Source organism: Anneissia japonica, unplaced genomic scaffold (genome assembly GCF_011630105.1).
Source record: "Anneissia japonica isolate Jap-2015-1 unplaced genomic scaffold, ASM1163010v1 scaffold997_len2565447_cov190, whole genome shotgun sequence".
In the NCBI taxonomy this organism is placed as follows: Eukaryota; Metazoa; Echinodermata; class Crinoidea; order Comatulida; family Comatulidae; genus Anneissia; species Anneissia japonica.
This window is the reverse complement of record NW_022696369.1, coordinates 816,151-841,697: the sequence shown is the minus strand read 5'-3', so window position 1 is coordinate 841,697 and position 25,547 is coordinate 816,151. Positions and strand designations below refer to the sequence as shown.

Below are 25,547 nucleotides of genomic sequence, written 5' to 3'. Positions count from 1 at the left end.
GCTATAGAATCTTCATATCTCCACAACCACTGGTGGTAGAGAGTTAGTTACGGTGTCAATTTGTTAGGGACATTCGTGTTCCAATGCATATATGCCTATCCCTAAATATACTTACTGTAGAGACTAATGTTTCTGTTTACTTGATTGGAACCTTCTGTTGTAACAAATATGGCGATACTGACCATTCACCCATGTTACAAGGCATTTATCACATGTGGCTGGTGTTGACAAAAGGGTTCTTATATCTTGGCAACCAGTGTTCACAAGGAGTTGACTTTGATATTATGCTATTAGCAGTATAGTAGTTACAGAGATAAAAATCCACAGAACTCTTAGTCGGAGGTGCACTTCAGGTCGCTTTTATATCATACATTCATTTAGACCGACTTGATTTGATTTATTAAATTGCTTGTAAATAAAATTGTCTACAAATTGGCACCAAAATTAATTCTCTACCACTAGTGGTTGTGGAGATAATAAGGACTCAATAACTATGACATTTGAAACATGTCAAAGGTCAAAAACAGTATTTCCGGTCATTTTCTAGCAAACTTTTCTATTAGACCAAATAGAAACATTAATGTTCCGAACATATGGACACCACAATTAACTCTTTACCACAAGTAGTTGCGGAGATATAATGACCCTATTGCTATGACCTTGAAATGTGTCAAAGGTTAGAAAGAGCATTTCTGGTCATTTTTTAGCAAAATGTTTTATCAGACTAAATAGAAACATGAATGTTCTGAACAAATAGGCACCAACATTAACTCTCTACCGCCAGTGGTTGCGGAGATATGACGACCCTATAGCAATGACCTTTGACCCTGACCTTTTGCCACATTTTGAAAATGTGTTACCAAGCCAAAAATGATTCTTGGACCACCCTAAACCAATTTCTGAAGTCAAATTCTCTGGACCTCAAAGTGCATACAAAACCTGGTCTGGCTACTAGGGTATTAGGTCCCTTCCAGCATTGTTCAGTTTACAAATTATAAGAAATCATTATAGTTCATGTACTGTAGGCTTATTTCTGTTTTGATTATTGATCAGTGTCGCTAACGTGAGATTTCATAAATTTGGAGACCTTGTGATTTTTAATGTAACGCCTTGTGTCTGAAATAAACATATATATATATATATATATAATTATTTAAAAAAAACAAAAAACAAAAAACTCCATACAGCCTAAATCCATGGAATAATAAAAAAAATTGTAATTGTAATCTTTTTACAGCACTATTGGAAAATATGGACACTGAAGAGTTCTTTTGTCTTATGCTGGTAATTATGTAGCGATGCTGAGGCTTCCACTTCCACACTAATTCATGTCAAAAGAAAGTGGGGTGTAATAATGATCATGAAGCAATAATAATCACAGAACCGTCAATAATTCAGCAGCGTGGCAATGCTACCAATTATTGCCTGCTCGAAGATTATATAGAATATAATAGGCCTATACAAAACCAATGGTTTTGCATCTTATTCTTAGTAGTGGACGGAGACCAAATGTCTACCATGAAGTGACTACTATTGTACTTTCAATAATATTTATAATAAATTGACTGAACAGTTCCTTCAAAGTTGCATTAAGTACTGTATGTGTTTCAGAGGAGGATTTTTTTTGTTGGGGGGTGGGGGGTGTGGGCGGGGGGGGGGCCCCCTTTTGGAAAGAAAAAAAAAAAAAAAAAAAAAAAAATTGATCACCCAAAACGGCTCAGAGGTAATTTTCAGGCATCTAGAGAACAATAATTTTGCGCGGAAATTCCCCCGAACCCTCTAGGGTGGTGTTACCTCAATCAGCCCAAATTTCAGGCTCCCCCCACTTTCTGACATCTCTGGATTAACCACTGTGTTGTGCTCAATATTATTGCATATCTTACTGATACAAACATTCCATTTTTAATGATGTTCAGGTGACTTGCACAAATTTTAGCCACAACAGAAACCACGAATCTTAACGAATGAATAAACATCTTGAATTAAGTATTGAATCTTTCAATTTGAACATTTATTCTGTACAAACCAAGAATTCGCTGCCAACGCAACATATGGGTATACATTAGTACAATATACTCACTTGTGACGACATTATTATATAAATCACCTATCCCATCATGCACCACTTACAATTTAAAGGTGCATCCCTGCAAGTTCAACTTCATCATTTTGGTAAGCTGATATTTTTTCAATGCTTTTAAAATGTAAACATCCAGAAAACTTCATTCTAAGATTGACTGAAGCAATGCAACCTCTTCTACATGTTCCGACTCAGAACGTACAGTAAATGTACACAGCATTTGTGAGACACATTAAAAGTAATGTAGGCCTAAATTTTTACTATTCGAAAATATCAATATGTAGGCTATTCCTCATAAAACAGTGCTCAGAACATGAAAAGCGATAGAAAATAGGATAGCTCTAAGTCATTGAGATAAATGTACACACTATATTAAAATTAGGAAATAATATTTCAATATGTTCTTATTACAATAATGATAGCTACTTTGAAATATAACTATACAGTATGTAATATACTTATATACTGTATAATATACATATAAATATTTAATGTACTCTATGTATACAAAAATTATAGTGCATATACATTATGGTCTTTTTAAACATAAAATATATGTGTATCTATACACACATAATTTGTATGCTGGGGTAAGGATATGTATGTGTATGAAAGCATGGATGTACATTGCTATTAATTATCTTCATGTTTGTGCAATTCTGTCAGCAGTATATGCATACAGTATACGCATATATAATGTTATATTGTATTACTCTTAAGTAAATATGTGCGTATTCATATAACAGTATTATGTGCTTATAAATATATTATGAGAAAATACTGAATTATATGATCAACAGCTTGCTACATAATAAAGGTGCAGAATGGTGTTGTGTACCAGGCAATACAACTAAAACAACTTCGTTTCCCAAGCTTCATAATGAGTTTATAAAAGGTCCAAAACAACCAGACTGGATAGAATGATACATATGTAGGCTTACTGACATGGTGGGCTAATGGCAACACAATATAGGGGCACTAGTTGGAAAATGCTGTGATTTTTAACTGCTTGAGTGAAAATAGTTTGCCCAGGAAACTTTCAGGAGGAGAGGGATCTCTAGGGAGCAAACCTTTCTAGATTCCCCACCAACATGCTTCACATTTAGATATGTCAGTGTGGCTAGATTTTTCTCACTCAATATCACTTTTAAAACATATTAAACAATTTGAAAATAAAAACATATCCAATCCCATGAAATCTATAACTGCAGTACAGACTACTGATTAAAAAGTTGGCACATAACACAGACAATTGCATTATGCAGCCTATACACTGACAGATGGATATAGAGACAATAATAAATCACAAGCAACCAGTTTTGCTGGTGGTGCTCAGCAGGCTCATAGCTCCTCCTGGCTCTTCAGGATGAGGATAGCATTAAAGATCTTCACAGCTGGGCCTAACTTGATGTTCATTATCTTCACTAAGTCAGTCTGTGTCAGGAGTAGGAATGCCTCTCCATCGATTTGCTGATTTAAAGAAAATGAGAAGAGAGGTTAGCACATGCCACAAATATTAATGCAAAGTGTAATTTGTCAGAATACATGAAAGAACTGCTGGTTGTTTTTTTTTTTTTTCATTTGCAATGTCAACTTTACAAACTGCATATTACTTAAGATAATGTACTTAATATTCAGATTAACTTTGTTAAATTGATGTTACAATATTAGTATTCAACATACTTTTTCCTAGAGAGAACTATAAAGTTAAATTATGCTCAACCTAGTCCCAATTTTAAAAAGTCATGATAAACACATATTCTATAAACTCTTCATGGCTTACCTCTTCTGCAAACTTCTTTGCATGTTCCGTGCATCCTGGGAGCCTGCTGACAAATTCTGACACATCGCTTTGGTTCCACTTGGTGACAATACTCGTTGGGATCTCCGAAACACCTGGCAACAGCTTGGTATGCTGTTCCCAACAGAGGGGTAAATCCCTGACAGGGTGGGGTGACATTGCTGACATGAACACAGACTGGTGTAGTTGGTTATGTAAATTGTTGCCATCTGGTAAGAAAAATGTTTACAATCATTTTACTATAATCAACAGTTTTTGTTTTTGTAGAATCATATGGTGGGCAAGGGTTTTGCCTTTAAACTGATTCCCCATTTACACTGCCAGCAGAACTCCGAACACAACCCAGGATTTTACAATATTCGTTTGATTCCAGAGTAGGCCTTACATGGCGCCTACCACCAAGTGTGGCTACTTTCTCATATGAAATTATGTCATTGGCTGGAGTAAAATTATGCTACGCCTCAAATAGTAGATATATACACGACTGCCATGGATTTAACTAACATTTCAGCACTTAGATACACGACAGTTGGGTATGCAGTGCTTGTGGCTTTCAAAATAGCATATTTGGCCAAAATTGGATTTAACACATTCGTTTTAGGTGAGGAGAGAAAATGTTAAAAACGGGCACCACTAGATGCTCAGAAATGGCACTTTCACATTTTTTGGCAATTATTTTTCTAAATGTAATAAAATTTACATCAATTCTAAATTATGCTACGTTTTCATGAAATTATGCGTAGCATTAATACTACATGCTACGGGGTCCAAATTATGCCAAAAAGTATAATTATGCTACGAATGGCCACTATGCCTACCGCAGCTGTGGTGAGGTACGCCTAAACTTTGCTAGGCCAAGACACCTTTCAAATTAAACCTCCTACACTTCTGTATAGACGTGATCACCAAACTGCTGATTTAATTCGTTTAATTTAAAAAACAATTTGCAAATACATTGCTTCAATATTCATAATAATTGCAGCTGCATCAAAACGAGGAAATCGAGCGAAGTGATGATCACCATCGCAACAAAAATTGAGGGCAGTATTTGAACCAGAGTTTGTTGCCAGTGTAAGGTGGGTGCAACTTGGGATCAACCCGGATTTTTTCGTTTGATGTAAATGAAAATGCATCCTTTACCATTCCGGGATTAACACAGGCTTATTCTCATCTTGGCAGTGTAAAATGGGTAAAAGCGTGTGTTTATACTTGCAACGATAATGATAATGGTTAAAAAGCTAAAAAGCAATTGTTCATGTAGAAAATAAAAGGAATAAGATTAGTTTTTTTACACTGGGACGATTCAATAATGAATTATCGTTTATACGTTACAAACATATTTTGATAAATAAATTCAAATGAATTGATTTGTCAAAAATATGTTATGTTACCATATACACAATAAATTGTTATCGAATCATCCTAGTGTAAAAACTTCTCTTTTATTTTCTATATGAGCAATTGCTTTTTAGCTCTTTATGGTTATCATTATCGTAAAACAGGCCTTAATGAGGTCATATTGCTTGTGTCCTTGGAGCTACACACCATACATACATACATTTGTCTCTCTACCCAAAATACCTTGTGTTAAACAAATCTAACAATAATCAAAATTACGTCTCATTAAATTCAAATTCTGGTGGTTTGCAGAGCCAAAGACCCTAAGTTGATCCATCCTACTTAAGACATAAGCTATAAGTATACAATAAAGTTAAGCATAAACTGTGTACATTAAGGGAATATTTCTGAAATAATAACAATATTATTTACCTTTTTCAGCTTTTTCTCTTAGTTCTCCATCCAGTGATTTCTTTGATCTAAAAGCACATAATAAATTTCAAGTCATTTATAAGAAGCTTGATTCTCAATCACATTTTGGCAATGCTATTCATACACACTGCACTGCACAAGAAAAGATATTCTATACATCATAGAACTAAACAAGACCAAATTTGACAACAGGTTAGATCAAATCTCAGATCCTCGTTTGGCAAATCCTGGCACCTCCACTGATTTCAGGTTAGAAAGGATAAGGTGGCCCTAAATATATTAGTCTATTCTACTTAATATAAAAAACTAAATATACATTATCTTAGCTTTAAATTGGTCTTTAAAAAAAATTGACATGCTCATGGGCAACAGCAACAATGGCTTATACCTAATCTCAACTGGCACATACAATTTTAATTCATTAAAAAAACATAAGCTAACTAAGCTTTGAGGATGATAATGATGTCAGTGGTGAAGATGAAGTTAAGATAATATCAAGAAAAAACTGCCTGATATATGATTACAGTGTGGATGCAAGTAACAAATTTTGATTTTGTATTCAATTTATCTATGATGTACTTAAAGAAGAGCAGGATGCCTTAAAAACAACGGTTACCTCCCCCAAAGAGGACAGGCAAAGTTAATGTGCGCTCTTGACAATTTCGGAACCACCCTTTTTTTTAATTCAAAACTCATTCTCAATACTGTTTTTGGAAAAGTGTAAATTAGTAATTGAAAATAAGTCTCATCTCAGGACCTAAAATACAGTTAATACTATAAAGATTTTTTGTGATGACAAAAACAATAATCTACCTTTTTCGACCTCGTGGTAGCTTCTTCGACAGTGGAGGGCGCCCCCTTTGTGGTGGACTTGGGCTTTTGATCTTTGTGGTATTGTTAAGCGACATCGGACAGCCTGAGAGTTTGTGGTGATAGGAATATTTACCAGTCACATGACCTAAGCCATCGCAGCCATTTGTTGGACACCTTTAAAAAGATTTAAAAAGTATAAAAAATGAAAAAATATAAGCTCTAAGCTTATCTCTATATTTTTGTAACATTACATAATACACCCTTTAAGGCAGGAAAAAACCAATTATTATAAAAAAAAATTTAGTTCATAAAACTGATGTAGAATATAGGTTTAAGAAACACTATATCTTTTAAAAAAACATAATAAATACTAACTTGAATTCTGGTGATCCCAGAAAAGTAGAATATAGGTTTAAGAAACACTATATCTTTTAAAAAAACATAATAAATACTAACTTGAATTCTGGTGATCCCAGTACAACCTTCTTTGTGAGTTCAACAGGAACAGCTTTCAATCCAGACAATGTGATACGATCCTGAATGACGCCCTCTTTGTTCATGTTTAGTGTGGAATATGGACACCCGAAAGCACTTTATTAAAAGAGAAAAAAATAATATATTAACAATTTAAAAGTTTACACTGGCAGCTGAATTTTATCAATCTGGGTTTTTGTCACATTTCCAGGTTAATTTACTTTAAAGAAAAATCTGGCTGGATATAATGTTGACTGTGGATGACACTATATAAATACACGACCATTATCTTTGAAAGCTGTGTTCGCTATGTTAAATAGACAGTGAAACTAATCTATTTATGAGTTTGGCTACCATCTTCATCAAACCCTAACACTTTATCAACAGTTAGCAAAATGAATAAAGATGTACTTACCTGTGATGTCCAGTATACTTAGCACCTTTGATGTGGCCTATACCATTACAACCTGGGGTTGGGCAACCAATCCTGAAAAAAAAAAGCAGCATGGTATAAAAAAATATTACAATATATTCAAATTAATGTTAAATTCTTAGCTGATTGAATGTGGTTTGAGCAGGAACATCCTCATTCACATCCAATGAAGCAAACACTTCAGATAATGTAATGCTTTGGGACTGTTATTTACCAACTTGCTGTTAATAAAAAATACATTAAGAATAATTTTTTATTATAATAACTTATAACACACAGTTTTTAAAACAGGTTACTAGTAAAATACCGTAAAATCTCGAATTGAAGCCCTGGACTGCTTCATTTTTTTTTTTGCAAACTTTTGATGGGCTTCTTTACGAGATGGGGTTCTTTTCAAGACTATTTTTGTAAAGTAAATAGGTGGGCTTCTTTTCAAAATGAATGCTGTAAATTTTATGAATTTTTACTATAAAACAATTAATATGGCCACTGTAACATCAATCTGTATCATAGAGTGTATTTAACTGGCATTAAATTACCTAAACTACTGTATAAACCAAGCTTGTGTTTAATTTATTTTGTTTTTTGAAATTCATGTACAGTGTATGTACAACCTCAAAAAGAAGCCTATGCTATCTTGAAAAACAGGTTTCTTTTCGAGGCTAATTTTGCAAACTAAAGAAGGGGCTTCAATTCAACATTTTACGGTAATTCTAATTTTGTACAGCAATTTAGTGAAACTGTTTCTATTTTTTTCTTCTGTGTAGCACTGATCAGAAATATATTCATATATACAATTAATTATTATATTACTGTAATAGTAAAAAAAAACCCAAGAAAAATAATCAAGCATAAATATTGCAAACTCTGCTATTATCTAGGGTGTCACTATTATCACTCACTCTTTGTCTACGAGGTCAGCTGGACTAATTGGCGGTTGCAACGGATGACCTGTCTTAGTACACCAACCAGCCGGGTGAATGTCAGGACTATCGTCATCTACCCAGTAGTCATAAATATCTGACCATCCATCAAAATGCACTTTGACACGGTGGTTTTCTGCATCTACTATGGTTGCTGCTCGAATCAGACTTGGATTACGTTTATCAACAACTTCTAGCTTCATGCCAATTTGAAAGCCCAATGGTGCCCTCTAGATGTCAAACAAAATTATTTTGGAAATATTAATATAGAAAATTTAATAAAAGGTTTTTCTCTAAACAAGAAAAATCTTTGTTTGTCTCTACCAAACCTAATTACCGACGGATATTTCTAACCAATTTACTGATCATGATATTTTGATGTACTATATGCCTATCAACTTGAATTTAACAATTATTGTTATACAGTAACACCTCCCAATTACAAACCTTCCATTAACAAACTCTTGATTTTACGAACCCCTGAATTAGCAGCGATGATGTCATTACGAAAACACTTAAAATTGTATTTAAAAGTATTCAAAATAATGTAAATCAGTTAAGAACAAAAAACATTTAAACCAATAAATTGGCAAAAGCTTAAAGCAAGCAATATCAATCATTCGTTTTTAGCAAAGATATATTCCATTTTGAGTTGTGCATATGCTTGTACAGGCATCTACTGCACAGCAGAAAACAGTGACAAATTGTTGGTGCCATGGCAAGGCTTAGGCCTACCTAGCCCTGCAATTTGTAGTATAGGCCAGTTCGGACGGAGGGGTATGTAATTGGGAGATGTTACTGTACTTTTTTCTGTACTTACAGGTTTGAAAGCCCTTGCTGGGACAGAAACTGCCTTCTTCCTCTGCAGGTAATCTGCCCACGTAAAATTTGCAACATCTGGGTAGTCTAAAGTTTAGAAAAAAAACTTAATCACTAAATATGTGGTTGTCTTCTGATATTTATTTATTATAAACTTCTTTATATCAAGAAAGAGAAATTTGAAACATATTTTCCTATGAATAATGACAAATAAATGCATAGTTACCAATTGTCTCGCATCGTGCGGGACGGTCCCGCATTTCAAAGTGATTTTGGATGAAACACGCATTTTGCAGAAACACATGCATGATCATAAATTTGTTAGCATTAAGCACAAGTCTATGCGTGATAACAAATTATCACGAATTCAGTGGAAAATGTGTTTAAAATTAGAAGAAATTTGTTTTATTAATGAAATAAAAACAGTCATGAAGTAACTTGAGCCATTAGAGAGCTTTTGTTATCACATTCAAGAATCAATTCACCAACAAAATTTCTACCAAAACAACCCAGTCAACCACGCAATTAGTAGGATCTACGAGGCGCGTGCGGGTTTGCGCATTCATTGTCACAACAAACTGTTGATTAGGCCTATGTGACTGAAGCTGGGACCCCACCGGGGCTCCGCCACTGAACCCCGGAGGGGTCCCTGGTGGCCCCCAGCCAACTATAGTCACGCATTTCAAATCTCTCAGGTTGGTAACTATGTAAATGTACATTATCTTATACTGTCTACATTGCTTCCTTTGCTAGCCTATTGTTTATTTTGCATTAATATATCAAATATTATCAAATTTTGTTGTCAGATTTGAAAGATAATGTTTGATCAAACTTGGCCTGATGAAATAAAGCACTGTCCAACTTCCAATGTTCATGGAAAGAAACACAATGCTTTGAACAAATATCTGGAGAGTTCTAGGGAAAACAATCAATCAATCAAGCAATCTGACTCGCCTGTGTAAAGGCAACAAACAAACATGCTACACTATTATGAACTCAAATAACACATACCATTGGGAGGTGACAATATCTTGCCATTCTCTTGACACCAGCCAACAGGATGGATATAAGGGGACGTTGCATCGCACCAATAATCGTACATATCCTCCCATGCATCAAAGTGAATGAGGAAGCGATTGTTCATCACATCGGCTACAGTAGCAACGCATATCAATGACGGGTTCTTCTTATCCACTGCTTCCAATTTCATACCTTTTTTGAAACCGATACTGTGAAGCGGATTTTCCTGAATCAAAGATAAAAAATAATAAACAGTAATTGTTGAAAATTCACTATATTTAGAAAATTTCCATTATATCCGCAAGAGTACAAAATGTATGTTTTAGGGGTTGACAGTTTAGGCCTACTCTTTTATAAAAAAGATTGATGGCCTCAAAATAAGAGTATGTTTTGTACTTTTGAAAAAAAAAAAAACTGAAAATAATGGATGAGCCCCTTTAGGACACCATTTGGGAAATATGCACTATATGTAACATTATTATTATCATTATTACCAGAATAAACTAGAGTATGTTTTCTGTCTATGGTTTTCCAAGCAGAGTTATTTATTTTGCCATTAGAAATTGAGCATCTAAAACTCCAGTTCCACATCATGCAGATTTTAGTGGTTAATTCCACTTTTGCTGCTCCCCAGCATTGTATTGCATTTTGATGTTTTTTTAAATTATTTTTTGCAATATTCTTCTTAATTTGCTTAAAAAAAAAAAAAAATATAAAACATTGAATGAACTAACACACAACTCACAGATTCATAAATTTTAAAATAATTCTTGGGTGGAGCTTGTGCCTTGCTCATTCTCAGATATTGGCTCCAAACAAAGCTGTCACACATACGCGTTTACAATTTCCAGTTTCTTATTGGCCAGTGATTCGATCATCATATTTTTGGTATCCGGATCGGGATTTTCTTTTATCGACACACGGCAGCTAACGGTTAGCAGGATCCGGATCGTACTAACCGTTAGCTGCCGTGTGATAACATGGCCAATATATGACACACCTTTTGGGGGGCATAGTTTATGTCCTGTTTTCTCGCAAGTGCCAGCAGGCTGAATGTCTGGGGAGTCAGCATTTACCCAGAAATCATAACATTCTGAGTAGCCATCAAAGTGTAGACGCAACCTATAACCTCTAACCTCGCTGATAGAGAGTACACAGAACATGGATGGGTGCTTGGGGTCAATTCCTTCTAATTTCATTCCAACACGGAAATTGTTCCTTCCCGTGGGAAATGGCTGCATATATAAAAAAAAAGAGGAAAATTTTATTTATGGAAGTAGATTATTTATGAACAAATTAGCATAGTAAATAGATGTGTATAAGAGACCCATTGGGAGGTGACAATATCTTGCCATTCTCTTGACACCAGCCAACAGGATGGATATAAGGGGACGTTGCATCGCACCAATAATCGTACATATCCTCCCATGCATCAAAGTGAATGAGGAAGCGATTGTTCATCACATCGGCTACAGTAGCAACGCATATCAATGACGGGTTCTTCTTATCCACTGCTTCCAATTTCATACCTTTTTTGAAACCGATACTGTGAAGCGGATTTTCCTGAATCAAAGATAAAAAATAATAAACAGTAATTGTTGAAAATTCACTATATTTAGAAAATTTCCATTATATCCGCAAGAGTACAAAATGTATGTTTTAGGGGTTGACAGTTTAGGCCTACTCTTTTATAAAAAAGATTGATGGCCTCAAAATAAGAGTATGTTTTGTACTTTTGAAAAAAAAAAAAAATGAAAATAATGGATGAGCCCCTTTAGGACACCATTTGGGAAATATGCACTATATGTAACATTATTATTATCATTATTACCAGAATAAACTAGAGTATGTTTTCTGTTTATGGTTTTCCAAGCAGAGTTATTTATTTTGCCATTAGAAATTGAGCATCTAAAACTCCAGTTCCACATCATGCAGATGTTAGTGGTTAATTCCACTTTTGCTGCTCCCCAGCATTGTATTGCATTTTGATGTTTTTTTTAAATTATTTTTTGCAATATTCTTCTTAATTTGCTTTAAAAAAAATAAAAAATATAAAACATTGAATGAACTAACACACAACTCACAGATTCATAAATTTTAAAATAATTCTTGGGTGGAGCTTGTGCCTTGCTCATTCTCAGATATTGGCTCCAAACAAAGCTGTCACTCGAGAAGCCTATTAGTGTCAAATACAAACATAACATATATCAATATACAAATTGAAAAAAAAAAAAATCAAAAATATAAATGGAAATTACTGGTAATTGTGTTAATTTACTCGTCTTCCCTTATTGCGTAAAATTGACTAAAAGCTTGCAAATAAAATAAGAAATGGATTGAAACTAAATTCTTGCTAAATGACAGATGCATATACAATGTTTTATTTTTTTTCATTTTATGAACCTTAAAAATTGCAAATGATCAATTTTAATGAATTTTGTAGTACAAAATCAGTAGATCAGTGAAAACATGTTTCCATTATGGCATCAAAATATATTTCATCCAATTAAATAAACAAGACAATGCTTTAATTGAATTATTTTATGTTTGTTTCTTTGATTTTACAACAGACAGTATATATTTATGATAGCAAATTGAGCTGAGTGACATTCCATCAAAACTAAACCTGGAATGAAACGTAAAGGTTATAAAATTTTCCTCCGACACTAAAGCCTGGTTCTCACGAGAGCATTAGTATCTGGATCGGCAGTTAACCATTAGCGTTAACTGTTAGCGGTATCTGGATTGTGCTATCGGTTAGCAAGTTGAGCACGTTTCTATTATCAACCAATCACACATACGCGTTTACAATTTCCAGTTTCTTATTGGCCAGTGATTCGATCATCATATTTTTGGTATCCGGATCGGGATTTTCTTTTATCGACACACGGCAGCTAACGGTTAGCAGGATCCGGATCGTACTAACCGTTAGCTGCCGTGTGATAACATGGCCAATATATGACACACCTTTTGGGGGGCATAGTTTATGTCCTGTTTTCTCGCAAGTGCCAGCAGGCTGAATGTCTGGGGAGTCAGCATTTACCCAGAAATCATAACATTCTGAGTAGCCATCAAAGTGTAGACGCAACCTATAACCTCTAACCTCGCTGATAGAGAGTACACAGAACATGGATGGGTGCTTGGGGTCAATTCCTTCTAATTTCATTCCAACACGGAAATTGTTCCTTCCCGTGGGAAATGGCTGCATATATAAAAAAAAAGAGGAAAATTTTATTTATGGAAGTAGATTATTTATGAACAAATTAGCATAGTAAATTCTAAAAGGTATTATAATAATAATAATAATAATAATAATAAAATAATAAAAGGTAACAAAACTTTTACCTTTCAGTCAATGAAGGAAGCTGTCACATAAACAGCAATGCTAAGATTGGCCTAAATTCTTAAATATCAAAAAATATTTTAAACCAAAATACAGAATTTCAACTACACAAAATACATTTGTCTCTAAAAAAGCTTTCAATAACCAAAAATATATATCATAACATTTATCTTTTTTCTTGTCCAATGTAAATATCATGTCAATGTGTTAAATTGTTTTTATATCATATTTTTATATCTATTTTTTGCAACAAAAAAAAAAACAAAAAACAATCCACATACATAGCCACAATGTTTATAAATAGAAACAACTAAAGGAAATAATGAAATACTGTATAAACAACTTGCATCTTTAAATAGCCTAGCTGGCGCAGCTCTTGCTTTTTCTTGCTCTAAGTAATGTGACCAGATAAATCCTTTTTTCTTTCCTAAAAAGTTGAAAAAAATACAATACAAGTACTTAATATTATGTACTGTATACATACTTGATTCTGTGATTCACATTTTCATTTAAGATAATGTATTGTACAAAAACAATCTATTATATGCTTCATTGTATTCCTAACAGAATGGATCCTGCAAAATTGGCTGCAGTAAAATAAACTGAATAATTTCTTTTGTCATTTGTTTTTAGACATTTAACTATAAACTACCGTTTACTTGTTTTAAGATTATTGATGGTTCTTTCTTAAGAAGTATTATAACATAAATTGACAGTAACCAAGCCTAATTGTTTATTAACATAGCATCCATTATAACTATTTACTATTTATCTATAAATTTACAACAGGAATATGTTCGATATAGTGTATTATTTCGTTAAATTATCAGTGATCAGTACAGAGAAATATCTATGTATATTATCTTGCTTCTACGGCCAATATGATCCTACCTTCACAAACTGCATGTTTTGCTTATTTTATTTTAAAATTTATGTTAATATATATTATTATTTCCCTAAGAAGTATGTGCGAGTGCCGAAAATTAGCATATAAAAAATTTGACAAAGTAAGCGCAGTAGTAACAAGTTGTTATAGTAACCTGCTTTTGGCTTCTCGGCTGCCTTGACCCAATCTGTACCTTTCATTTGTAATTTCATCTTTAAGTCACCATGAACTTTGCCCTTATCACCTAGCTTTAGCTTCTTCTTTCGGCCATCTTTCTTCTTTGTATCCAACATCAGCGCTTTCTTGTCATTTTCTTTGCGTATCAGTCCTTGTCTACATTACAAGTACAAATCATTGGAAATAGTATTTTTAAAACCTTGTGGACATTTTTAACTTCAGAAAGGTTGAAATATTGAAGGCATTATTATTCATTCAATGACAAAAGCTGGGACGACAGGGCTCATGGAAAAGACTGACAAAAGAAAAAACAGATGGTTTGATTTGGGACAGGCCTTTGTCCAGCATTGGTACGCTACAGGCTGAGAATGTATGACATCAAAAGATTTTTTATGCATGCTTTTTGAATTCATACATACCAATTTTGATATTAACTGATGCAATGATAAGTACTTTACTTGAAAAGCGAGTTCGACTGAACCATAGCATCTTCCCTGGTTATGGGCCTATAAAGGCATTGTACGAAGAAACTTAGGCTTTCAACGTCAACTACCTAATGCACATGTTGACTGCTAATTACAGTACAATCATGTTAAAGTTGTAACTGAGGGCGCCCTTGCAAGTGCTCTTGTAGACAACCGAGGACAGATACATATGTAAATGCAGGAAAGATACATATCTACTTAATTAAGTGTTACTTACTTGCTGGCATACGCTCCAACACATGACTGACTACAGAAACGCCCCGAACGACAGAATTCGTGAAGTTTCCCTTGTTTACCACATTGCTCACAAACTAACAGTCCGGACATGTCGTCTGGCTGCTCAATTTTCACTACAAAACATTAACAAACTTGTTGATTATAAAGTATTGGTAATTTAGATATATATTATTTTAGCTGCAGCTATTTAATACATACCAGTAAATATCTTGGGATATAAATACCAGTAGCAGATCCTGGAATTCAAAGAGAGGGATTCCAAGGGAGGAGGTTGAAAGATGGAGGACCACTTTAGCCCTACCATAGTTGTGGCTGAAGTAAAATTCTTATGGCTATGGCACCTCTGGATAACAGGAATGGCACTCTTAGACTTAGAAACTGAATGTAATTTTTCCCCCATTTTATTTCCGATTTTCAAAAATTTAGAAAGCCTAAGGCCCCTTTTATCTGCCTCTGATAAAGGGGGCTTCTTTTACAATTACCTATTTTTTCATGGTTGGAAAAAATATACAGTGCATTTTTTTTTTTTAGATTAGAACCAGTAAAATTTTGCCTAGGGTCAGTGTTCTTATTCTTTTTGCCGATTTCAAGCTCAAAATATTTTCATTTTTTCTTATTTTACACACTTTTTAAAGATAAAAAAAATTATTGTACAACAAAATAATTGTGACTGTATTATAGAGGGTATTGCATAGTCGCACCTACTGAAAATAAGGTTCATATTTTAAACCATTTTCAGCCTGATTGTTCTTTTTAAATAAAAGTACTGCTCAATATATGAATCTACACTAGAGGGTAAATTAGGAATTATATTCTTGTCCACTTATCTGGTACCTTTAACAGTATCGGTTTGGCTGGTACTAGGTATATTATCGTTGGTTGCTATTGATTCGTCTTCATTTATCAGTTCTATCATGCCAAACTCGTTCATTTTAAACTGAAATGGGAAAAAAAATGCCAGTTTAAAACATACAGGGTTACTGTAAGCTAGTATGAGGCACTGTACAAAGCAAACAAAAACAAAGAAAAAGCTTAACAAAAGGGAGTCCATGTACACATGCTACTGTGCATTTGAATGTTTGTTTGAAGAGTCAACAACAGAGTGTGGAAGATTATATCAGAGCTTGTTAAACCTATCATGGCAAAAGATGAACTGGAATAAGCGAAACCCACACCTCCCAAGTCTCCAAAAAAAATAATCTCAGCAATTTCACAATAATTTGAGTGTCAGCCTACCTGAAAAAGAGCACTTTTTCTGAATTATGAAAACAAATAGATAATTTGTCAAAATGCAACAGTTGAATTTTAACTGTGGATTTTCCCATTGGAAAATTTACAAACATCCCAAACAATTACGAAAATCTTAATACACTTCACAGTTTGTAAAGCTAGTAAATTTACTCAATTTTTTATGCCATGTAATGTAGTTTAACACAATGAAATCTCAATGAAAAATATCATTACTCCCAACAGAAAATGAGAATGAGTAATTTGTATAGCAGTATGAACACTCTCAGAGTTAATAACCTTAAACATATAAGTAAAGAATAACTCTAGTTCCATGAAGTTTGAGTGGGGAGAAATTGGACATACATCAAGAACAATAAAACAAAAAACTGACCAACAATAAAAACAGTTACACAAAAAAGGAAAGAGGTTTAAATAATTATTATAATCAATCTTACAAATACAGAAATATAATTAAAAATATAATTATTTATCTTTTCAAACAAGTTAAATCGATTGGTAACTACAAAATTGTTTAGTATACAGGTGGACAAAGTGCAGCCTACGGGCTGCATGCAGCGATTTTTTTGCGGCCCGTGAAAATGAATTAAAAACCCTATGTGTGCGGCCCTCCAAGCAACATTGGCTAGAAAACACCTTGTTTTTTATGGCCCAACACCAATCATATGTAAAAGGTAACATTAAAACTGAGAATAAAATGGTGTAAAGCAGTGCTTGGAGGTTTTTGGAAGCTCACTGGAAACATTAAAGTTTGGGTGCGGCCCTCTGTGTTAAATCAAAAATTCACTTTAGGCCCAATTTTTATGCTCACCCCAGGTTTAGCATTTCAACGCATCTAAGTCTTTGTACATTACATTTTAATACTTTTATCTGTATAAAAACTCAAAAATATATGTAGTTGAAAACAATAAACACATGTATAAAATTTCCATAGTGCTTAATTAACCTTTTACAAGACCATAGCCTACATTTTAATTTAAGAATGTTCATTACATCATCATCAGCCTGTCAGGCCACTGCTGGCCGATGGCTTCCTCAAACTCCATTCTGATCTGTTCTTTGCCAGATTTGCCCAGTTCGCACCAAGCTCCTTCTGGAAAAGTTCACTCTATCTCTTGTTAGGTGTTCCTCTTTTTTTTTTGTGTCCGATGGCCTCCATACTGTTAACTTTTTGGCCCACCTGTTATGGTCCATGCAAGTTACATGGCCTGCCCACTCCCACTTTGTTATAGATGGTTTTTCAGATACATCTTTAATCTTTGTTGCCTTTCTTATATCTTCATTTTTTCCCTTTTATCCAGAATTATTATTATTATTACTGATGTTGAGCATAGACCTCTTCATACTTCATTACAATGAAAGTTTTTAATCAATGTTTAATAATATTTTGAGTACAATTATAATCATATTAACAAACGTAAAGAAATAAATTATTATGTAAATAATATGGATAGTATTGTTAGTACCATGGAAGAACATTCTCTGGGTACAAAGTCAAAATTAAACAAGGGTAACAACAATACAATGTGCTCAATCTGTTTATCAGAATTTATGGTATATCAAACAATATACCATTCAACTTACAACTAATTAAGATTATAATTATATACATAGATTGCATTATAGAATACAGTTTTAAACTAATTAAAATATTTGTACTTCATACCTGGCCAGAGGGAAAGTTTGAAGCCTTATAATAAACTCCATTCTTTGTCGTTTTCTACACATCCTGCGAGGTAGTAGTACCAACGCCAGGAAGTGAGTACGCACACACACAGAGTGAGTTAATAACTTTACAAAGATTAGGAAACTTCCCATTTAATCTTTAAATCAATTATTCTGGTCTGGGAAAAGCAACTGTGTTGCTAATATTCGAGATCTTACTATCAATAACTATTCCTTTAATGGACATGGAAGTTATTTTCAATTAAAAAGAACAAAAAGAGAAAAACATGTGTATCAGAATTTATCCCAAAAATATCACCTATTAGACATAATGGTAAAACCTAGTGAATGTATGATTCAGAGAGATAGGTTATGATAATTGGGTGATTCTATTTACCTTGAGGGAACTTCCTTCCAGGGATGCAACACCATCTTTCCATTCCATTCCTGTTACCACATCTGATGAATCTGTCTTCATATCTACGGTGTCAAAGAGTGGGGTGGGGGAGGGGTCTGAGCCAGTGTTACCACCTATGTCTGTATCATTCTGCAGCTTGGAGAGGACAGAACTATTCATGGATGTGTCCAAGGAAGAGCAGCCCTCTTTAGAAAGAAATGGTCAATAATGCTTTGTTATGATACTAAATCATGTCATAATTAGAGGTTTTAAATAACACTAGTACAAGATTATAGAAGATAAGGTGATCTTATTTTTTAGCATACTTGGCATGTTATTGCTGAATTTTAAGACCTACATAGATACGTAAGAAAATATCTAAGAATACCACCCTAATTTTATACATGATTTTTCAATTTTTAGCATTTTGCCTTCTACCAATATCATTCTGATAAAAAGAATGCTCAGTTCCTGAAAGTTGTCTAAAAATATGCTACTAATAATAGAACATATTTTTCGAGCTGTGAAATATTTCTAAAACTACTATAAACTATATAAAACTATTTTTAATTTTTAATATGTATACTTATCCATATGATTAATGAAATGTTCTTATCCAAATTTACTTCCCCTTTTAATGTTTTTTTAATGCCCGTTTTTCAATCTTTAAAGGATTTGTTTTTACTTTCATCCTTAATGTAATGAGCAAACGTTACCGTCAATAGCTTCACCATGTTCCATTTCCATTGGTGATGATTCCAAGTCCTCCTCACTTGCTCGCAGAAGCTCATTCCCTTGCTCCAGTACATCTTCAACATCTTTGGAACCTTCACTCCCTTTGCCTGATTCATCATCTCGACTCAAATTTGATACAACTTTGTTTTCGCTCATTTCTGCTGGTGGACCATCATAATTTGTCGATGAATTTCCTTGTTTCTCTAATTGTTCTTTATCTGTGTTCAATTCTGTTTTAGATTTGGTTTCGGTTCCTTCATTCTTTACCTCATCTGACTTTGGTTTCTCTGAGTGAGCATCACTCATCTTTGGTTTATCATCGTCACTACTTCCTAACTTCACATCATCTTTTACTACTTTTCTTTTATCATTCACACTTTGTTTCTCACCGTTTGCATTACACTTCATACCATTCACCTGAGGAAGGTCCTTGATTGATTTTACTTCATTGTCCCCAACTTCTCCGTTAACAGTTTTCAGCTTCTTCGACGGGGGCTCATCCTGTGAAATCACTTTGTTGGTGTTTATCTCAGCCATATTTCAGCAACACATCTTATAAAAACATTAAACAGAAAATAGAAATAAAATCTTTCATTAATTATTCTGGTAATGCGCTTGAAATACATTTGCACTGTTGTCCGATTAGGTCCGAATTCATGATACTAAATTGATGAAGTAAACATGTCAACAATCAAGAATACTCTATTGCAATCGATCAAACAAGTAAACAGTGAAATTTGTTGTGCCAGTTGCTAAAAATACACTTAAAAAAAGACACTATTACAATATGGTTAAACACAAAATATTAAAACATAAAAACTAAAAGGTATAACAAATAAATATATTATATTATATTGCATGAGTCATGTAACTGCACTGAGAAGGTACTGCATTGAGTTACTTAAAACTTCAATAATCTTCCTCTAAGAAGTACTCTCTGCAAAAAAAAAAAGCAAATTAAAATTCAAATTTTGAATTGCTTGGTTGTTAAGTGTTAGCTTTCCTTTAAAAAATTATAACAAAAAAAAAAATTCTTGTCAATTAAAAGACTCATAAATAACATAATTCCTATACTGTACGTGTCTTGAATTTACTCCTAAATTAGCTAGTAGTACTTAATTTAAGGAATTCTGTATTAAAACATCAGAAAATCAATAAAAACTTTATTGTTTTGATCTATTTTCAATTGAAAATTGATAACATATTCGTAAATTGAATTTTTCTGGCTGCCACTTTCTGGATTTTACCAGACAGTTTAAATTTGAAGACATTTAGCAGTGTCAAAAATCGTTTATTATGAGATATGTTCATATCTTGATGCTGTATTGTATAAAAATACAAGCCTGAATGAACAGAAAATCACAATATGCATAGTATTACACATGCTGTTTATGGTGCAGAACATGGCCAATCATAGCGTTAATGGTTACTGCAAACTTGCCGTCATAAACAACTATGATGAAATATATTACATTTTAAGATTTACTGTAAGTTGAATCAATTCAATTGCCATCACAATAAACTTACTTTCTTTTGATATTAATTAGCATGAATGATAAAATAAGTATATAAAATCTCCTACAAAGCTGTGATTGCCACATTCAGTAATCAGATAAAATTTGCTGCATACATAACATACCCTACCACGTTAAATGATTCATCATACACACAAAAATATTGATTAGACTTAACTGTTGACAGTTTACGGTTTCTAATAAATATTTATTATTATATCACCACATAGTATACCTTTTGAAAACAATAAAAATGGAACTGTTATTTTAATTTTTCAATGTAGAGTAGCACACACAGTATTCAGAATTTTGGTCATACAGTATGCTTACATTAATTTTAAAAATTTATTATGTTTATGTAATATACAAACAATAAAATAGTAAGAATAATAACAAATGTTTAAGCAAGTATTAGTGAACTATTATACCCATAAAAAATGTTACTAAAGAAATTCCTTTTTTGGCTTGTTCTCCCTCCCTTCTGGCACCATCACTAAATGTAAGGAACTAACAACAACAAAGCAACATTGAAAAACAATAAATATTCAAACATAGGTAAGTTACAAACAGGGGGTTAAAAAGACTTAATATTTACTGTAGTAATTGTGATTCTTGTGAAATTCAGTGTGCAATACAGGAAATAAGAACTGAATGACTTAAAATTTAATATGGGTATTGAGCTTTTGATAATGTCGCATATGTTTAAGACTGGATCTTATCTTGATTGAGGGGAAGACCTTTTATTGCTCACTCAACACCATATGGACATTGTAACATGGCAATCGATGTAAGTTGGTACTTAAATGGAGTTTTTTTTTTAAAACAGAGAATACAATAAAGGCACTGCCCATACCAACAATTATGTTACTTAACGCTCAATGATTGTTTCCTAATGATTTGCTTAAACTTATTATAATGCTGATAGTGTGTGTGGATTTGAATTAAAGTTTAGTCTATATTTTTATGATTCACTGGTAATACTGTAGGGAGCAAATTAAAAAATATATCAATATTTGAATTCCTTACTGCATTTCTTAAGCAACACCATGCTTTAACTTTCCAATTGAAAATTAAAAAAATTAACATAAGAAATACATATTCTTTATTTGTAAAGAATAGTGATTGTTTTGCTAGATAATACGGAAATTGAAAACAGAAGGTTCTTTTTTCTTTTATTCTCTTTTGTATTTTTAAGAAATGTTGTTATCAAACAATGATAAATTATTTATTTATATTTAAAAAAAGATGTGCTAATTGTATATGTCACAGACATATACAGTTTTTTGTTCTAGGAAATCCTTTAAATAATATTTATCAGTTTTGCTTATTGCTTAAACGCATTTAAGCTGCATTCACACCTGATCCGAACCAAAATACCTAGAACTTTTTTGATGCGCTTCTAGTACGCGCCCCCTATTCTTTACCACTGATTTGATTTTATTTATCCGATTTCTTAGCCATACGAACCACTTTAGGATTCAGTGTGAATCTACCTTTACACAATAATAATTACATGTTTAACTGTACCTGTGACTACAGGTTTTATCTTTATAAGCTTTTGCTTCTGAAATTCTCCTTTTCCTTTTTTATTCTTTTCCTATACAGACTATTTGTTTAGCAAGTTAGGGTGTTACAGAAAAAAAAAAGAGAGAGAAAATAAACAAAAAAAAAAGGAAGAAAAAAAGTAGACCAGTTAATTTCAGTATTTTTTCATAATAAAATATCTCGAGTCAGTGAAACTGATTTTAGCGTTTCATTGTAAACAACTTATACATTCTTTTGAATCAGCATTTTATTTTTTGAGTTTTGACCTCACCATAAAGATAAATCTCCACTACCACCTAACTTGAAGAAATAAATTAATTGCTTGTTAGTATATTTCAATGTACAGCTTTCAACTGAAAATTAGAACCAACTTACTATCAGTCAATAAGTAGATGATAAACAGCCTGAACTAATATAACTTGGGCAAGACTTGTTTTATACCGTGTTGTTTTCAGAATAAAAAATAAAAGTTTTTCTTTATTTTTATTACGCTTTCTGCCGTCTTAAAATCTCCAAAAATAAGATACCGTATGCATACTTCTTCCTAAATATATAAATTTAAAGTAATTAAACACCCCACTAGTATACTGTTTATATTCAATAACATATATTTTTATTTTCCCCTCTGTCTGGATGTTTTTGGCAAAAACCATTTGCTAAATAAGAAAACAAAATGTTATATTTATTTTTTTTCCCACCCTCCTCTGACGATTAAAAAAAAAAAAAAAAAAAGTTTGCGAAACAAGGTATAAAAAAGTATCAACCTACTATAAAAAGTTGTAAAAAGACATTGAAGGAGCTGCAAGACGTACAGGTATGTAAAGAGGTAGCAGCAATTTATTTTTTATTTTTTTGCTTTCAGTTGAAAATTAGAATTTTAACAAAATAATTTTCTTGCCAAGAGAATTTATATTAATTCTTTGCAGACCTTTAAAAATTAGTAGGTAGTCAAGGATTTTAAAGTAAATTGTTGATAAAATTAGAAAAATATCTTAATCTGTGTCACGGTGGAAGTTGATAAATAAAATATTTTAAATATTAAGCATCATTATTTGTTTGATTTTAAGGATTTTTTTTTTCTTATTATATTACAGGTTTAACATAAACAAAGTGAGCTCAATAGTTAATACACTTCATCTTTGCCAGACCCAAATTTTTCTGTTCAAAGGGTTTGCTACTACCATCATCACTACATCATATTCTCTTGATAATGATTTTTATTCCAATAAAAAAAGTTTCATAAAAAATTAATGCCTACTTTCTGTCAGAATAAGCTAATTTGTTGGTGGTTCTAACTGGCCTAGAATTTTGTTATATTTTTTACAGTACATTTTTTAATGTATAATGGCATAACTAAAACATATATAATTGTTCCCGTTAGTTTTATTATTTATGTTTAAATTTATCAGCATCTTCGCTAATGATTTATTATGGTTAGATGTGCACTATTTCGTACATACAGAATTATAATGTTGAATTTTATTCGCTTCGCCAGGTTTCCCACAAGACAACAGATATGCAAATCATTAAACACGTTTGCAAACATTCGAAGGGATCGTCTTGGTAGGGAGATAGGCTAAATTTCGAAGTGAAATTAAACCATACATCACAAACAAAATAACAATTATGCTAACTAAGATTTTTATATAAGTATCGGCAATTGGTAAAAGGTCGAATAATTCAACTGGCAATATCTAAAACCGTTTCTTTTTTTTGTCACAAAAATGTTCCACGTGCATGTGGGGTACGTACGTACGTACGTACAACATGTAGGCCTCGGAAAATCCTTTCGGACTCGGCATCTTCACTCGAAAACTGTCGGCGATGAGTTTTATCATAAAGTAAATTCTCATATTAACTTTACAAACATGATAATATTTTGTAAACCCTGTCATTTAATAATTTATTCAAGCATTAATATATTATATTCATTAATATTTTATCGATTTGGTGGTCTTCTTTGTAAACAGAGAAAAAGCGACGATTAGGAAACCACCAAAGATAGGCCTAGGGGCCTAGCCTAGGCCTAACGTACGTATCTCGATAGTTTGAACTTTTAAAACGAGATACGTAGAAAACATTGTAGGCAAGTGCAATTTTTATGCATAAAAATACAAAAGAAAAAATAATCAAATAGGCATAATGCAAAAACAATTATCTAAGATTATAAATTAATAGCTTGCTTCCAACATTTTTTACACGAAACAGGTTTTTGAATCGAATTTTTATCGAACATTCTCCACTTCCGCTACCCAAGTCCAGGGTATTTTTGGCGTCTGAACAGGGAGATGAGGAGCTCGAGCGTATCGTATCGATTGATGATTTTCCATCGTAAATTCAATTTAATAAATTTAAATACAAATAGAAAATAAAACAAGTGTATCGGATAGATATAAAATTTAAACTTACAGCCACCATTTAAGTTGATATTAAAAGTACGTTACATTTTAACAAAAATGAGTCGTCAGAACTTCTGAATGGCCGATTCGAAAGTTGGTCATCAATCTGCAAATGACCGAGCACGCTATTCGCTACACAAACGTGTTTTGAAAGAAGGTAGCAAAAATATTTCATTAAAATGAATGGATAAAATCGAATGCTCAGTAAATTCTAAACACTGGAAAGTGAAGAACAAATTATTTCCTACCGACTACTAAGTAGTTTGTCCTTTAAAAATGTTTCGTTTTCCAGAAAATCGCGTCGATTTTCAACTTTTCCTATCAACACATTTGTAGGATCTGCGCCATGAGCTGTACCAGTATGGAGCCCGCCATCACTATTATTTGCATAACAAATCAACCAAAACGCACCCGTACTGCCGTTCAATAATTTGCCGGTACCCCTTAGAAATGTATAGTTTGTAATGTATATTTTTAACTGCAAAGCATAACTGATAACCTAATGTCAAAAAATATATTGCAAAATCTGTTTATCTAATGTTCAACTTTTCTTTAAATCAAACGTATCAAAATTAACTGAAATATCTGCAAGAAATATGAACACATCGAACGTAACAGTAATGGATAATTCTTAGAACAGCCAACGAGTTGAACGATAAGGACAGGGAAGTTAAAAATCATGGCGATTCTTGGCTTTAATATAATATCTTAGGAACATTAAGGGTTTCATTTAAAAATACCAATGATACCATCGAACATATCTCCAGCTTTTACATCATTTTT

General features: G+C 32.8%; 1 protein-coding gene across 1 annotated transcript; it reads right to left on the bottom strand.

Annotated features, from left to right (window-relative positions):
- Positions 1 to 1,982: 1,982 nt before the first annotated feature.
- LOC117101959 (lethal(3)malignant brain tumor-like protein 4) lies at positions 1,983 to 25,150 on the bottom strand. The gene is made up of 18 exons (XM_033242092.1): positions 25,013 to 25,150; positions 19,288 to 19,858; positions 18,572 to 18,777; positions 16,096 to 16,198; positions 15,242 to 15,374; positions 14,517 to 14,695; positions 13,824 to 13,903; positions 13,101 to 13,335; positions 12,207 to 12,309; positions 10,125 to 10,342; positions 9,115 to 9,200; positions 8,274 to 8,524; positions 7,354 to 7,425; positions 6,921 to 7,055; positions 6,465 to 6,638; positions 5,652 to 5,698; positions 3,864 to 4,090; positions 1,983 to 3,550 (listed from the first exon to the last, which is right to left on the bottom strand). The coding sequence occupies exons 2-18, from the start codon at positions 19,841 to 19,843 to the stop codon at positions 3,422 to 3,424; spliced, it is 2,934 nt and encodes a 977-aa protein (XP_033097983.1). The 5' UTR covers positions 19,844 to 19,858; positions 25,013 to 25,150; the 3' UTR covers positions 1,983 to 3,421.
- Between the last annotated feature and the right edge of the window lie 397 nt (positions 25,151 to 25,547).

Coding starts and splice junctions, on each gene's coding strand:
- LOC117101959 (XM_033242092.1), bottom strand. CDS start 19,843: ATGGCTGAGATAAACACCAACAAAGTGATTTCACAGGATGAGCCCCCG. Junction 18,778..19,287: donor ACATGGTGAAGCTATTGACG/GTAACGTTTGCT, acceptor TTCTTTCTAAAG/AGGGCTGCTCTTCCTTGGAC. Junction 13,904..14,516: donor AGCCGAGAAGCCAAAAGCAG/GTTACTATAACA, acceptor TCAACTTTTTAG/GAAAGAAAAAAGGATTTATC.